The sequence below is a fragment of the Bubalus bubalis genome, chromosome 9 (genome assembly GCF_019923935.1).
Source record: "Bubalus bubalis isolate 160015118507 breed Murrah chromosome 9, NDDB_SH_1, whole genome shotgun sequence".
NCBI classification, from domain to species: Eukaryota; Metazoa; Chordata; class Mammalia; order Artiodactyla; family Bovidae; genus Bubalus; species Bubalus bubalis.
The window spans coordinates 66,636,610-66,651,393 of NC_059165.1; the positions used below are offsets into that span (position 1 = coordinate 66,636,610).

Here is a 14,784-nt window from a genome sequence, read left to right on the forward strand (position 1 = left end):
TTGTTTTCAATTTCATAGCAAATGTTTATCACTTTGAACCAGGAACTTGCCTGCCTTGTATTTCTCCTGTGCTGCTTTATCCTGTTTCCTGAGTTGCTAGTTTTGAGCTTGTTTAAGCCTTGTTAGAGGATCTCCAACCACATCAAAGGGCAGGGACCACATCCCTTTAGCCCCAGGGCAGCTGTGGGAGAGCTTTCTCACTTCTTGCCTAGTGGTTGCTTCTTCCAGGGATAGAATAACTCTGAACACCCAAATCTGGCCAGATTTTCCTCCAGCCTAACATTGGCATCCCAGTATTAAAAGGTGTCTTAGCTTTATTTCCAAAATTTCTTCAATTCAGGCAGCAGCAGCCAGCTCCTACAACTCCAAAAAGGAATGCATCGGAAGGAGGACTTGTGGCCCACAGACTTGACTAAAAGGCAGGAGGACCAGGCAATGAAAATAGACAGGAGCTAAAGGAGGCTGGACAGCAAGAGCAGGAGACAGGTTAGGACCACCACCACATCACACCGTCCAACTCCTAGTGGTTTCTCACCTGTCCCTACATCTCCATGACACCCACATGAGAGTCCCAGTCCCTGGCAGGAGCATCACACTGGTCAAGCCCAGGTCTCAAGGTTTGCACTGTGGCAAGCTGTCTTTCAAAATGGGAGAAGGGGCTCTCTCTCCCCAAGACCTACACAATATGTGTTCCCCTAGGAAGGAAGTGTTCAGATGTCCACCACAGCCCTGTTTGAGGGAGTAGTAAGCAAAGCTTAGGAGGGGAGCAACACTCAGGGGAGACCTCTGGTGTATAAACCAGTCCTCAAAGATCAAATTGACGCTGGGATTTAGTTAGGATTGTCTTCCCTACAGGAGAAAATGAAGTGAGGAATAATAATGATAACTAACGCCACTTGCTGATGGCCTTCTGTGAGTCCGTGCTGAGTAGATTTGATGAAATCTCATTTAATCTTTACCTGGCAAACATGTAGTCGTATCCATTTTATAGATGAGGGAATGAATTGTTCAGGAAGGTTGGGATATCTCCAGGGTCAGACTGGCATTGACTTAGGTCTGCCAGGCTGTGGACTCACGCTCACTCTCTCACTGCTGGTTTTTGTATACCCAGGACACAGTGAATTGGAGGATAGCTCTCTGTCCTCCTTATTTATTTTTTTTAATTGTGGTATTTTATTTTTGTTTGTTGTAGCACAGCAGCAGACTAGCAGGCAGCATGATCTCGTGGGAAGACCTTGTGGCTGGGGAGTCTGAGGAACTGATTTCTAGGCTGTCACCCACCCTGAAGTAGTTAAATATAAGTGTAGACACTTGCATCTCTACACAAACCAGGCAGGGCTTCAGAGAATGTTCCACTTATTGGGGCTATGTTGGAGAATTTTGTTGTTCTCTTTTTTTAAACTTCTCTTGATCCTTCCCTTGGAGTACAATAATCTGCCAACTAAACTGTGTGTGTGTGTGTGTGTGTGTGTGTGTGTGTGTGCTGTCACATTCACTCCTGGAAGGGTCCCAAAAACTCATGCACCATGATGGATGCCAGATATACACACCCGCAGGTTTTAGAACAAAGTCTCCTCCATGTGAGTAACTGACCAGACACATCAGTTAAGATCAGCAAGAGTTTCCTGATGAATGTTAAGGACATGCATTATCTACTTCCAGAGCGAACGACTAGAATCCATTCTATGTGCACGTGGCATGCTGTGACCCAATCCTGTACCCAGGCTTCCGTCTAAAGCCCAAGGCCCAAACCTCTAGGGTTGGAACATCCTCTCATTGAAAATGCTTATCAGATGACTCCTGATGACGCCAGAGACTTGGCAGATTTAGCTCAATTAGAAAGTACTTTTAGGAGAGGGGCCTTTGTAGACCATTTCACCCCTTTATTAGGACCTGAACACAGGGCCACCTCTGGACCTGAGCCTGCTTTTGCCCTCCCTAGGGATGCTACTGGGGGTCTAGTTCAGTCTTGAGTTAAGTTCTCTATTCTTGGGGACCAAAATGACATGTAAGAGACATTTTTTTCATCTAGATCCTGGGAGGCCAGCAAAGCAAAGTGGAAAAGCTCATGTGACCACCACTTATCTGTCTTGGGTCCACTGGAGCTGGTTGAAAAGGAGAGAGGCCTGTATCCATCTACCTCCTTTAATCTCTCTTGGCCAGGGGTGTGTGGGTAACAGTGAGGGCAGACGAGGAGGATGGAATGGGCCCAGATCTGGGGTTTGTAAACCAGGCTGAGGAGTTAACAAAAGCTGAGTTATTATGGCCAAAGCAAACAGAGGCTGAGGAGTCACACATCATCTGTAGGGAAAAGGTGATATATGCGTACTCAATAGGAATGTGACAGACCAGCATTCTTTCCCAGGAACTGCTGATCTGAAAGGAAACTTTGATTCAATCGCTGGGACAACCAGTCCCTACCCAGCCTCGCCCAAAGGCCTTCCTGCCAGACACCCTCATATGGAGGGGCGGGGGGGCTCCATTCTCCCTGAATTTTTCTTATGGCTGACTTCCTATAAAGCCCTATCTTTGGACAAGTGTGGTGAATTCAGTGCATAATTAAAAAGCAAACAAACTTGCTCTAAGGGAACACTTAACAATTTAAGTAGACACTTGTGTAAAAACAGTGATTCATGCTTTGTTGGATTTCCAGAAATAGACAACATAATTCATTGACGGATTTCTGGCCTTTAGTGAATTTGAACCAATATATGATGGTCTCTGAATTATTAAAATAGCTCTGTAGTTGCTATCTACAAGAATGAAACTTTTTTTTTTACCTTAACCATGGGTTATAAATTCACTCCCACCACAAACAAAGTCAGAAGACACAAACTTGGGAAAATATTTGCCACACAATAAAAATTTAAAAAAAGTAAATTACCTTGATACATAAAGAGATCTTATAAGTCAGTAAGAAAAAGACCAATAATCCAATAGAAACATGGGCAAGGAAAGTTGATAGATCACAGAAGGGAATACGAGTGGCCTTAAAATGTACAAAATGATATGCAATTTTATATATAAAAAATTAAAACATTTTCACCTTTCAGTTTTCAGAGATCAAAAGTCTGATAATGTACTATGTTAGTGAGGATGTGGGAAAATGGGCACTCACTAACGGGGATACAAATTGGTACAACCTCTTTGTAAGAAATTTGAGAAGATTAACCAAATTTGAAATTTTACATATCCTGTTACAGTTATCTATTACCGTTTAACAGAGTATCCCTAAACTTAGTGGCTTACCCATTTACAATTATTTTGCTTGGGTAACTGAGGAAGGGCTAGGTTGGGTGGTTCTTGGCTAACTCACACGGTGTCAGATGGACTCTCCCAGGCCTGGAAAAGTACTGAGATACTGAGGGGCACAAGCATGTCTTTTTATGTAGTAGGAAAACATGATGAATATCTGCATGTGTCCATCTTCTCCATGGCCCCTGCTCCCTAACCACTGCCGCTAAGGGAGACTCCAAGTTGGTTGCAGTTTCTTCCCCTTCTTCCCCTCTAAGACTTTTTGGGCTTTTGCACTAAAGAGATGCCCTCCAGTCAAAGATCATGAGGGACACACCTGTAGTTGAAAAAATGGAGTGTATTAGTTGTTACAGTGAGGGGAACCGTGAAGCATCTTGGTAAGAGGGCACTAGAAAGGACTTAAAGGATTTAGTGATTTTGGAGAGTTAAAGAAGTAGGACTTTTCTCAGTGATGCTTCAGGAAGCAAGAGTAATTCTATGATTGGGTATCTTAAAATCTTATGAGAAAGAGGAATGACTGAAGCAAAGCTAAAGCCACAGTTGATAAGGAAGCAGCAGTCACACATATTATCCAGGACAGAAAGACATTTGGTCATTTTTTTGACTTGGACAATATTCATGGTTTGTCTGTGTTCAGATATGATTACAGAATGGTCTTGTTTTTATCTTGACCCATCATGGTTACAGAGGGTCTTGTCTGATGTTGATGTCCCATGAAATTGTTTATGCAAAACAGGAGAACTCCATGGCCTTGTCTGTGACTGTCAGACCAACTCCTATAACACCAAGGTCTAGCTGATAGTCCCAGGCCAACTTCCAGATGTCAGGGGTGCTTTCTCTTTCTCAGAAGAGAAAAAGAGGCAAGCAGAGAAGTGAGTGGATGGGATTTCTTTTGGGGAATTTAGGCAGAGAGTTTCTAGAGTCTATGCAAGAGAGATAAGGGGGAGGAGAAGAGGATTATCAAGAATGACTGTGGATGTTGTGTCCACTTCATAGTTGTCAAGAAATATACTTTTCTTTTAAATATAAATTAAGGAACTTCCCTGATGCCCCAGTGGTTAAGACTCCATGCTCTCAATGCAGGGGGCCTGGGTTCAATCCCTGCTTAGGGAACTAGAGCTCACATGCTGCAACTATTAATAAAAAGATCCTGCATGTCACAATGGAGATCAAAGATCGCAACTAAGACTTGGTGCAGCCAAATAAATAAAAATAAATTTAAAAATATACATACATATACATGTATTTTAAAATATATAGACTGTAGCCCTCCAGGCTCCTCTGTCCATGGCATTTCTCAGGCAAGAATACTGGAATGGGTTGCCATTTCCTCCTCTAGGTGATCTTCCTGACCCAGGGATCAAACCCATATCACCTGCATCTCTTGCATTACAGGCAGATTCTTTACTGTCTGAGCTACCAGGGACTTGTAGTTTCATATATATATATATATATATATAAATTAAAATCTTGAACATTTTTAACTGACTTTTGGTTGCTGGGTTTTGTTTCCTCTATTGTGATACTGCTCTGAGACCAACCATGTGGCTCAGAGTTGGTATTAAAAGGGCAGGTGTTCAAAACCAAGAAGTTCTGAGCCATTGTCTGAGTCCAGAGCTCCAGCTCCTGCTGATGCCTGGATCAGGATAGCATTTGAAGAAAAATCAGTGCCAGGAGTGTCCCAATCAGAAGCCAGGCTTAGGTGCCTGCTGCCTCCATCCCCTAGAAGACCCTAACAGACCAAGTTTCCAGGCTCTTATTCCCGCTAGAAAGTGGTAGCCTTGACCCCCGGTCTAAGTTCCGGCTTCTGGTTATTATCACCAACAAACCTTGTCAGCCAAGAATGCCAAGATACAGGGATATGGTCTTTGCCCCCCAGGCATGCTGATTCTTCTGTGGGACAGTAAGGGAAGCCACAATAACAGAAAGACCAAGCACTGACTGGGTTCAGCAAAAAGGCGCTCAGCCCCTTCCAGGGATGGAGCATTCTTGAGAGCCAGTATTCACAGGATACAGGTTTGAAAAGTGGGGGCAGGGAAGGCTGAGGACAGAGCAGTGACCAGTGTACAGTGGCTGATGAATTCTGATCATTCTTTGGAGCCTTGAGATCCCCGTAGGTGAAGAGAGCCAGTTTCTATGGCTGGAGTAGACCCTATCCAGGCCACAGGGGACATGCATAGTCCAGCACCTTAAAATGCTGAGCACCACTGAGAAGACCCGGAGTGAATACACAAGTCAGCAGCACCCCAGCTTCCCTTCCCCCTTTTCAGGTGGCCGGCCAGAGGGCCCAGACTATGCGAGATATGAGAGAAATGAAAAGGGGCAAAGAGGGGAGCAAAGAGGCCATAGTGGGAATCAGAGAGCTGCAAGAGTTCTGGAAATGGAAGTTCTGGAGGGAGAGTTAGTTGGTCAAGGAAGGATGCATTAGCATCCGCACTGTACTCAGAGCTGGACAGGGACAGTGGCAGGTCTGTTTACTTAGCCAAACTGGAATGAGGTGGCCTTCTGGAGCTCTTGGGACCTGGCCTGGGCTTCCCCACTGATGGGGTGGTTTGAATCCGTGGGACTCCGGCCGAGCACTACAGGCCGTGAGAACACACCAGATGGAGACCGGCGGGCGAGCGCCCTGGGAGCCCTACCCCTACTTTCTCGCTTCTCCAGCCAGGCAAGAGGCCTGTGCCCGGCGGGGTAACGAGCGTCCAACCCCGACCGGGGTCTAAGCCTACAAGCGGACACTAGGAAGGGGCTGTCGGCTGCCTGGGCAGCGCGGCCGCTCCGCGCTCCCGCCCCCGGGAGTCGGATTTGGCGCCTCCCCCGCGGCGGCGGGAGCCTGGAGGTGGGGTCGGGAGCCAGAGCCCGGGGCTCTGATGTCACTGCGCGGCCGCAGTCCAGGAGCTCGTCTCGGGTTGGAGCTCAGGTACGCGGCGAGGCCGGGGGCCAGGCGGCGGAATCGCCGTTCCCCGGGGCGGTAGGGCGAGCCCCGCAGCTAGGTGCGGATGGGAGTGGCTGAGCCGCTGCGGAACAGCCCGAGCGTCGCTGGGTCTGAAGGTGTTGGGCACCACAGCACGTCTGGTCTGCGAGAGTCGGGTCGGGCTCCTGCGCCCCTGTCCCCGCCTCCGGCAGAGGGGTGGTGGGCGCAGAACCGGTAGCGGCGGGAACTGCTGGGGGAGCACGCCGGGGGCTGGCGAACTCGGAATGGGGCCTCACCGCACCCCCTAGCCACTCCCCGACCCCCGGCTCATGCCCTTCGGCAGCGGAGCCGCTAGGGAATCCAGCCCCCACTCCCTGTCCCTCTCTCCTGCGTCCAGGACCGCGTGGTCCCCTGCGCGCGTTTTGAGCCCTCCTTCCCCGACGGTGAACCCAACAGGAAAGGCCGAGAAATGCGCCGTCCGGGGGCCATCCACTCTGCCAGTGTTCGCGAGGCGTCGCTCTCCTGCTGCACCTCGTGACTTTGTCGCCCCCTGTGGCCACCAGGCCTGTGCTTCTTGCCTCTCTGACCTCAACTCAGCTTGAAGCCCCAGGTATGTGGTCCGACCTCGACCGCGGCCTCCTTTCCGCATGTGCCCTAGCATCCCTCGTTTCCTGTCCGCGGCACGGAGCTAGAGCCTATGGAGACTCTACGGGAGGGCGGCAGCAGTGGAAAGCAGATGCTTCGCAGGGTGCGTTGTGGGGCGGACAGGCTTGGAGAATGGGGAGCCGTAGGGGGCTGGGAGAGCCATGGAACTCCCCCGTAAGGCCTGCTCTTCCAGACTGTGTCTGGAGAGCTGGGATTCAAGACAGGCCCAGGACCCAGAAACTCAGTCTGGGTGACTTGGAGGCAACACCCTACAGTAAGCCTACCACTGAGGAAGACCATCCCAGATGTGATTTAATTCCTGATCCTTATTGATCATTTGAGGTTGTCTGTCTTTCTGGTCACTTTACCTGGATCTGTTTCTGTTGCCTTTGTGTGACTTTAGTCACTGGAAGCAGTCTTCATCGGTTTCCCCAAGAACCTCTAACTAAAAGCCTGGGTCTGTCTGCTTGCCTGGTCCAACCTCTCTGCTGAGGTCCAGACTCACATCTCAACCTACTCAACTGCTCACCAGACTTGCCACAAACACTGCAAAGTCCACAGGCCCCAGACCTGGCCTGGAATCCTTGGCCAGTTCGCATCCCAGCTTCCTCATTCCTGACACCGGCACCTCCACCTCCTCAGTTCCTAGCTCTGAACATTGAAGTCATCATTGTCTCCTTTTCGTCTCTTGCTCTTTGATTCAGGTGATATTTATTGCAAACGATGCCAATACCATATGACCCTACCTAATCTAGCAGTTTTCCAGGATAACATGCTGCTCCCCCTGGGCTGATGGGGCTTGAGAAAGCTTTAGTTCTGACTTATATTCAATGCAGGCATTGGCTCTGCAGCCCAGCCCACAGCTGACATTAGTGCTGACGCTAGGGCTCCTGGGGTGTGGCCACTCCCAGCCACAGAGGCTGGTTGGACTGCAAGAGGCTCTCTGCAGCCAGACAAAAACTCTCTGCTCTTTGGGCTGAGGCCCCAAAACACACTAAAGGAGCTGGACTTTCCTACCCTATCTTGCATGGGTATTGGGTGCTCAGGTTACCACTGAAAAAGCATTCTCAACACAAAATCAATAAGAAAATATACAGACATTTTTATTACCCATTTGAGCTGTTTTTATTGGGCGAACTCAGAACCCTTTGTCATTCAGTAACTCACAAATAAGAATTTTCAAGGCCTTTTTTAAGGAAACATCTTTGTATTTGAACAGTTACCCATGCCTAAAAATGCAGTGAAAGTCAACATGGGTAGGCCTCGGTGGCATAAGCCAGGATAAACAGTGCTCCCAAGTTGGGCTCAGAAGTATAGCAGGAGAGGGGGCCAGCGTCTGGGTGGCTGGAGGGGTTCCCTAGAGGAGGTGAGTCTTCCAAGGGGCTGCTACTCAGAGTAGCTTTTCTTTCTGAAATACAGAGAGTATAAACTACTTTGCAAAAGTGGTCCCCAAGCCTAAGTGTGAGGACCAGCCTTCAGGGCTGGCTTTAGTAGGCACAGTGATGTCAAGATGTTCTGGTACCAGATCAGCTGACAGCCCCTCCTGGGAATGGTGGAAGTACTGCTTCTCCCTTTAAGGAAACACTATGTCCTCCCACCATTAACCTCTCTACCTGCCCTAGCCAGCAATCTGTAGAATCTGGGGTCTCAGGGAATGTGGTAGAGGGTGATCCTGAGCTCCAAAATGTGTCTAGGAGGCTCACCAAAGTCTGTTTTTTCAGTTTCCACCCAGCTATGGGCCACCCTCCTCTGCAGTCCCAACCAAGAAGCTCAGGGAAGGCAAACCTGCTTTCTCCCCACCATCCACCTCCACACACAAAAGTCCCTATAGCCCGCACTGAACCCTGAGTTCCCAAGACTCAAAGCTACTTTCACCCCTGATCCAGGTACACTGCCCCAGCTCCTCCCCTTGTTCCCCTCCTGGCACTGGGAAGGTATTGATTTCTGGCCATTCCTGTTCCAAGCTATGCTTGCCTGCTCTTTTGGTTCTTAATAACCTGAGTAACCTGGTCAGTGTCCATGAGTGGCAACTGTCTCACCCATTCTGTCCCCTTCTTCAAAAAGACTAATAGGGAGAGAAGAGTAGGTGGAAGCAAAGAAGCCCTCAACCTTCTCCACCAAAGCCACCCCACCTACCCCACCCCTCATCTAGTTCCTGCAATTCTACTCCTTTCCTTGTCATTCAACAAATATTTCACATCAACTACATGCCAGACATTGAGGGCACAGAGATGAGTCAGTGCAGGGCCTGTCCTCAGGAAGTTCATGGGTGGGAATGGGGAGAGGGAATCACAGGCAAACCAACAATCACCATGCAGGGTGTTGAGTGCTGTGATGGGGAAGCTAGGACACTAGAGGGATCCCAAAGGGCCAGGAAACCTCTAAGCTGAGCCCTATAGGAGGAGCAAGAGTGGCACAAAATGGGGTAAGCCTGTCACTCCTAGACAAAAGGCAGTCTCCCAAGCAGGGAACATATTATCCTGGGATCTGACAGTAATTTGAAGTGGGGGGGGGAGGTGCGGATTGTTTCCCACAGAGGAGTCTGAGCTTTGTTGGGGGGGATTGGGGTAAACTGGCTTTCAGCAGAGTTTGCTTCTAGGAAATTGATTCTGGCTTCAGTAAGCTTGGAGGCAAGCCCAGATTCCAGGCAGGGCTCTGCCTCTTACTAGCTATGTGCCTCTGGGCAAATCATTCCCTGGTTCAGAACCTCACTGTCCTCATCTGTAAAACGCAGGCAACAGTTGTGAGGTTCAAGATAAATATTTATTCAGAGCACCTGGAACATAACTGGCCCAGAGGAAGGCTGTGAAGCTGCCCCTGCCACCTGACCTGGGTCTTTCCTCCCCTCCTTTCTTGGCTCCCCTCTGATCTCAGATCGTTGTTGATGTTGTTTATGAGGAAAAGATCACCCAGAGGAGTTAACAAAGCAGCCAGGAAGCAGCCTGGGTGGGACAGGGTTGGAGAGGGAAGGAGCATGGGTATGTTCTCAGCGCTCCAGGAGGTGCCAGGGTAGAGGCTGGGCCAGAAGAGCCCCAGTAGGGAATGGCCTAGGTGCCACTTCCTTCCTCTGAGCTAAGGCTCTCAACCTCCAGAGGTGCTCCCCTGGTCCTCCTGCCTTTGCCATCCCAGACGAGGGAGGTGCAGGATGTTAGGGCCATGGGTCCCGTGGCCAGGGAGGCAATGTGTAAGCATGTCGGTGTTGGAGAGGCCAGCAGGCTATCCTAACCCATACCCGGAGCGCCTCACCTCCCACGCCGCCTATGCTTTTCCAGGCCTTACAGAGCTGGCCAGCCTCCGCCCTCCTCCGAGCAGCCATGGAGGCCCTGGGTCCCGGAGGTGGCCGCACCTCCCCGGCCTCGTCCACTCGCAGCCTGGACTTGCGGCGGTTGTCCGCGCCCACCGACTCGGCCTACAGCTCTCTCTCCGCCGCCTCAAGCGGTCCTGAGCCTCCTGAGCCGCGCACGCCGTCGCCTTCGGCGGGGACCCAGCAACTTCCCTACCTGGACTGGGACTACGTGCGCGTGGTGTGGGGCGGCCCGGCCCCCGCCGCCAGGCTTCGCACTTCCCCGCAGCCCCGGCGCGCGGCCGCCGCACGCAGTGGACCTCGTGCCCCTGAAAAGGGAACCCCGGGACCGCTCAGCCGCCAGACCACCCCGCTGCTGTACGCGCTGGCGGCCGAGGCTGAGGCCGCGGCGCGGGCTGCCGAGCCGCCCAGCCCGCCCGCCTCGCGGGCCGCCTACCGCCAGCGGCTACAGGGCGCGCAGCGGCGAGTGCTCCGGGAGACGTCCTTCCAGCGAAAGGAGCTCCGCATGAGCCTACCCTCCCGCCTGCGGCCGGCGGCCCCCGCGCGGCCCTCTGCCCAGCACCCGCGCTCCGCCTCGCTCAGCCACCCCGGCGGGGAAGTAGAGCCGACGCGCTCAGGGGCTCCCACCCAGCAACGGAAGTGGTGCTTCTCAGAGCCAGGGAAACTGGATCGCCTGGGTAGGGGCGCTGGGTTGGCAAGGCAATGCTCCGGAGAGGCCTGCTCCAGCTCTGGCTTCATCGGGCCGGAGCCTCGGGAATGGCAGCAGAGGACGCTGGCTGAGTTTGAAGGTCAGCAGATCAGATGGCTGCCTGCGACCCAGCCCCCAAACGTAGAGGACCCAAAATCCCGGTCCTTGAAGCTTGGCAATGCCTACAGGCCTGCCGCCAGTCGGAGTCGGAGCGCTTCCGGGGAAGTCGTGGCCCCCTGGGGAAGTCCAGAAGGTATCATGCCCATTGCCCAGGTATGGAAGATAGGGGCTGCCACCTTGGGGTGGGGGAACCTAGAGGACTGAAAACTTGAGCAACATTCCACCCAATTGCTTGCCTTTCCAGGCTGTTCCCCAAGGAGCAGAAACCCCTAGACCACCGTTGCAGACCAAACTTAACAGGTGAGAGACATGAACCACTCTGGGAACTGAAAATTGGGGGAGGCAGCTTTCATGGCTCTTGCTCAAGAAAGAAGGCCTCCACCCACCCTCAGTTTGAGCCTTATGTCTCAAGGCAGAGTGCAAACCACACCCCCTAATCCCACCCCCAACACCCCACTGTGTTTCTGGTGCAGAACCAGAATCTTCCTTCCTGGTCACTGTGGTCAGTGTGGGGTCCTTGCCTCCAGGTTCCTGAATCAGAAGGAAGCTGCAGAAGTGTGTCCTGCAGAGGGACCCCAGAGCAGTCCCTCTGACTGTGAGCAGAGGGGCTCAGAGAACTGCATTGGGTCTGTTCGGCTCCCATCCCTTCCTGATGATGAAGTTTTCCTGGAAGAAGCCCCCCTGGTCAGAGCAAGATCACCTGCAGACTCCCAGACTCCCCTGGGGCTCCCAACCTGGTGAGTTTCCTCAGACTTTCAAGCAGAGTGAGATACACCTTTCCTACACACATCTATAAAATGCTGGAGAGGCATGGAACTCTCTCTTGACGGAAGGCGGTGGGGGGGGTGGGGAGGAGGGAGTGGTTGGCAGGGGGAGGGGGGTGGGGCCCTTGGCCAGAGCTTTTTCTGATTTAGTGTCTCTTCCACTTTCAGTGTCCATGTCTCTGACCAGGAGTACGGAGCTGGCTTGAGTCAAAGGACTGACCAAGCTATAATCCCCCCAGAGAAGCCCCTCCATGAGGACCCAGAAACTGCAGGGATGGATGAGTGTTGGCAGGGGTTAAACAGTTCTGTGAATGTTTCCAGGCCTACATGCTGTAGCCCCCCTGAGACTGCAAATGGTGACATCCTTACATTTGACCCCACTGAACTGCTGACCACTGTTCCCCCCACAGCTGCAGAGACTGCAGAGACTGACCTGAAACCTTTCCCAGGTGATACCCTGGGACCTCCAGACAGTGATACCCCAGGGCTCCCTGACCGTAGTGCCCTGGCTTGGGGCCCTGGGGAGCCTGGTCCCCGGTCAACATGGGCCAGTCCACGCCTCGAGGAGCTGGTTCAGGAGCTGGCCAGATTGGATCCCTCTCAGAGTGACACCTTCACCTCCTATCCCAGCCCAGAGCCATCCCTGGGCCTGCTAGATGGACTGATTCCTTTAGCTGAGGTCTGGGCTGCAATGAGACCAGCCTGTAGGGAGGCTGGAGAGGAGGCTGCTGGTAATTCTGAGCCAGGGTGAGTGAGGGGCATCAGGGACTCAGAGGACTTTAAGCCCCTGATCTCTGGGGCAGGACAACACAAGGAGCTCTGGTTTTGTCCCCAGGTCCTATCTACTTAACTCCACCCAGCACCTGCCAACTTCTCAGGAGGAGACAAGGCCTGAAAACCTTACCACCCACGTTGCACCTGACCAACCATGTGACCAGGGTGCACCAAAGCCAAATAACAGCATCCAAGCCAAGAAAGTGAGTGTGGAAGGGGCCATTGGTGGCTGAGTGAGGCCAGAACCCAGAGTCTGGTCTGGGGAGTCAGGGGCCTGGCTCCAGACTTAAGTGCCTACGCACTCCCGGCAGGCAGAGCTGGCGGACCTCCTCCAAAAGATGCTCAGGGACCTTCAGGCCGAGCAGAAGCAGCTGCAGGGAGCGGCCCAAGCTTGGGCCAGGCGCGGAGCTGCTCTGGAGGCCGCTGTCGGCCAGGCCTGTGCACCCCATGAGCTGGAGCGGTTCAGCCGGTTCATGGCCGACCTAGAGCGTGTGCTTGGCCTCCTGCTGTTGCTGGGCAGTCGCCTGGCCCGCGTGCACCGTGCCCTGGCCCGGGTGGGTGCAGACAGCGACCCTGAAGAGCAGGTAATGGTTAGGGCTGAGGAGGGCCGGGAGACGGGAAGGGCGGTGAGGGGCCTGCATCGGGCCTGGCTCACAGTGCCCTCGCCCTGCATCTCCAGGCCTCTCTGCTGCAGCGACTGGGGCTCCTGCAGCGGCAGGAGAAAGATGCTAAGGAGCTGAAGCAGCACGTGGCGCGGCGGGAGCGGGCCCTACGCGAGCAGCTGGCGCGCGCACTGCCCGCAGAGGAGCTGAGCGCCTACCGCACCCTGTTGGCCGGCAAGGCCGCAGTCCTGGCCCAGCAGCGCAGCTTGGACGAGCGGGTCCGCCTTATTCAGGACCAACTGGACGCAGTCAGGAACGACCTTGGCCGTCATCCCTCGTCTCCCAGACCAGCCTTCCCCTCAGGGACCCATCCTCCCGATAAACTGCCCTTCCCCCCACCCCTCATCTAGTTACAGGCGGTGAGGGTGGGGAGCATTGCCCTTGCCTCTCACCCGCATGATTCCGGATGACGCTGGTTTATTCGGTGCTTTTCCCTTGGGGTGGGGAAGACCCAGGCCCGGCTTTGCCGGGGTACTTCTTCCAAGTGTTCTCACGTGGTCTTTCCCAAATCTTGTGGATTATCTGGTAGTTAACAGAAATTTTAAATCTTCAGAATTCTCTCCTGTGATGAGAAAGAGTTCTGGTAAGGGTTGGTTGGAGGGAGATGAGACAAGTCAGAGAAGCACCTCAACTTAAGATTCAAAATGGCAATTTCTTTTCCCTCTCAATAAAAAAATTGATGAGAAGTAATACCCGGAGTCTGGCTTGGAGGCAGGGTCTTGTTTGCAAATTTCAGACCCCTCCCTGACTAGAGCAGATTAGCTATTTGTCAGAGGACATTAGTCAGGTCTAGGGATTCCTAGGAAGACTGAAGAAACAGGCTTGAAAACAAGAGGGGCCAGGCAGATGCTGTCACCAGTAGTCCCTAACTCTTCTGGTGACTGCATTTTTACCACAAAACTCTAGACCTGATTGGCTGAGTTTAGGTCCCTTTTGCTGGTTTTTACCCAAGCCCCTAACCTCAGTGGTACAGTAGAAGTGGGTAGGGCGGCCTCCCTTCAAGATTCAAGGCACAGGGAACTTCCCCAAATGGAAAATGGATTCAGATGCTTTGCCTAAAAACCTTGATGGTGTCAAATACACTTGGGCATTTAGGGGAATTCATTCTGAGGCCCAAAAAGAACTGTCTTCCTCATCCAGTTGTGTTATCAAAACTGAATTTGTCCACCTCTCCTTTGGAAGACCCTATGGGGTCAACCAAGCTTGAAGAGGGCAGTTGGGAGGATGGGAGCTGAATGGGGATGAGTCATGGGGCATCTGGAGACCTATTATGCTGGGGGGCTTATGTCCTGGAGATGCCTATTTGGGGTTGGGCTGGAGCTGGGAGTGGGGGGTTAAGGGCTAGAGTGAAATGAAACAAATGACACACACACCCTCTGTGTATCATCCCTGTGTACATAGAATCAATGTTCTCCAATATACATGTGAAAATCTGCCTTAGCATTTGTAGCTGCAAAGGCTGGGGACCAGAACATTGTTCATGCAAATACTGAGTGTATTTTTGTAAGCTGGGCACCTTAATAATAATGGTATCTAAAGCCAACTGACCTCTAAGTGAGGAATCTCTGCTTCTGAGCTCTTTTCTGATGCATATTGTCACTAAGTGCAACTGGTTGGGAATTTTAAGTGGTTGTATTCATACTAAAAGCATTAGTTATAAC

At 52.2% G+C, this 14,784-nt stretch overlaps 1 protein-coding gene across 4 annotated transcripts; it reads left to right on the forward strand.

Annotated features, from left to right (window-relative positions):
- The first annotated feature begins 6,031 nt into the window (after positions 1-6,031).
- SHROOM1 (shroom family member 1) lies at positions 6,032-13,813 on the forward strand. 4 transcript variants are annotated; one of them, XM_044947664.2, is made up of 9 exons: positions 6,032-6,172; positions 6,623-6,776; positions 7,215-11,076; positions 11,168-11,223; positions 11,451-11,660; positions 11,856-12,434; positions 12,523-12,664; positions 12,773-13,045; positions 13,141-13,813. In XM_044947664.2, the coding sequence occupies exons 3-9, from the start codon at positions 10,072-10,074 to the stop codon at positions 13,471-13,473; spliced, it is 2,598 nt and encodes an 865-aa protein (XP_044803599.1). In that variant the 5' UTR covers positions 6,032-6,172; positions 6,623-6,776; positions 7,215-10,071; the 3' UTR covers positions 13,474-13,813. The 4 variants fall into 4 exon arrangements, with proteins under 4 accessions (XP_044803599.1, XP_025148494.2, XP_044803602.1 ...); XM_025292709.3 differs by having other exon boundaries at positions 6,045-6,172; positions 6,564-6,776; XM_044947665.2 differs by lacking the exon at positions 6,032-6,172 and adding an exon at positions 6,285-6,303.
- The last annotated feature ends 971 nt before the right edge of the window (positions 13,814-14,784 follow it).

Bases quoted from the DNA above. Each gene is read 5' to 3' on its own strand.
- SHROOM1 (XM_044947664.2), top strand. From the start codon at position 10,072: ATGCTTTTCCAGGCCTTACAGAGCTGGCCAGCCTCCGCCCTCCTCCGA. The intron at 11,224-11,450 runs GTGAGAGACATG...CCTTGCCTCCAG, and splicing joins TTGCAGACCAAACTTAACAG to GTTCCTGAATCAGAAGGAAG. The intron at 12,665-12,772 runs GTGAGTGTGGAA...CACTCCCGGCAG, and splicing joins ACAGCATCCAAGCCAAGAAA to GCAGAGCTGGCGGACCTCCT.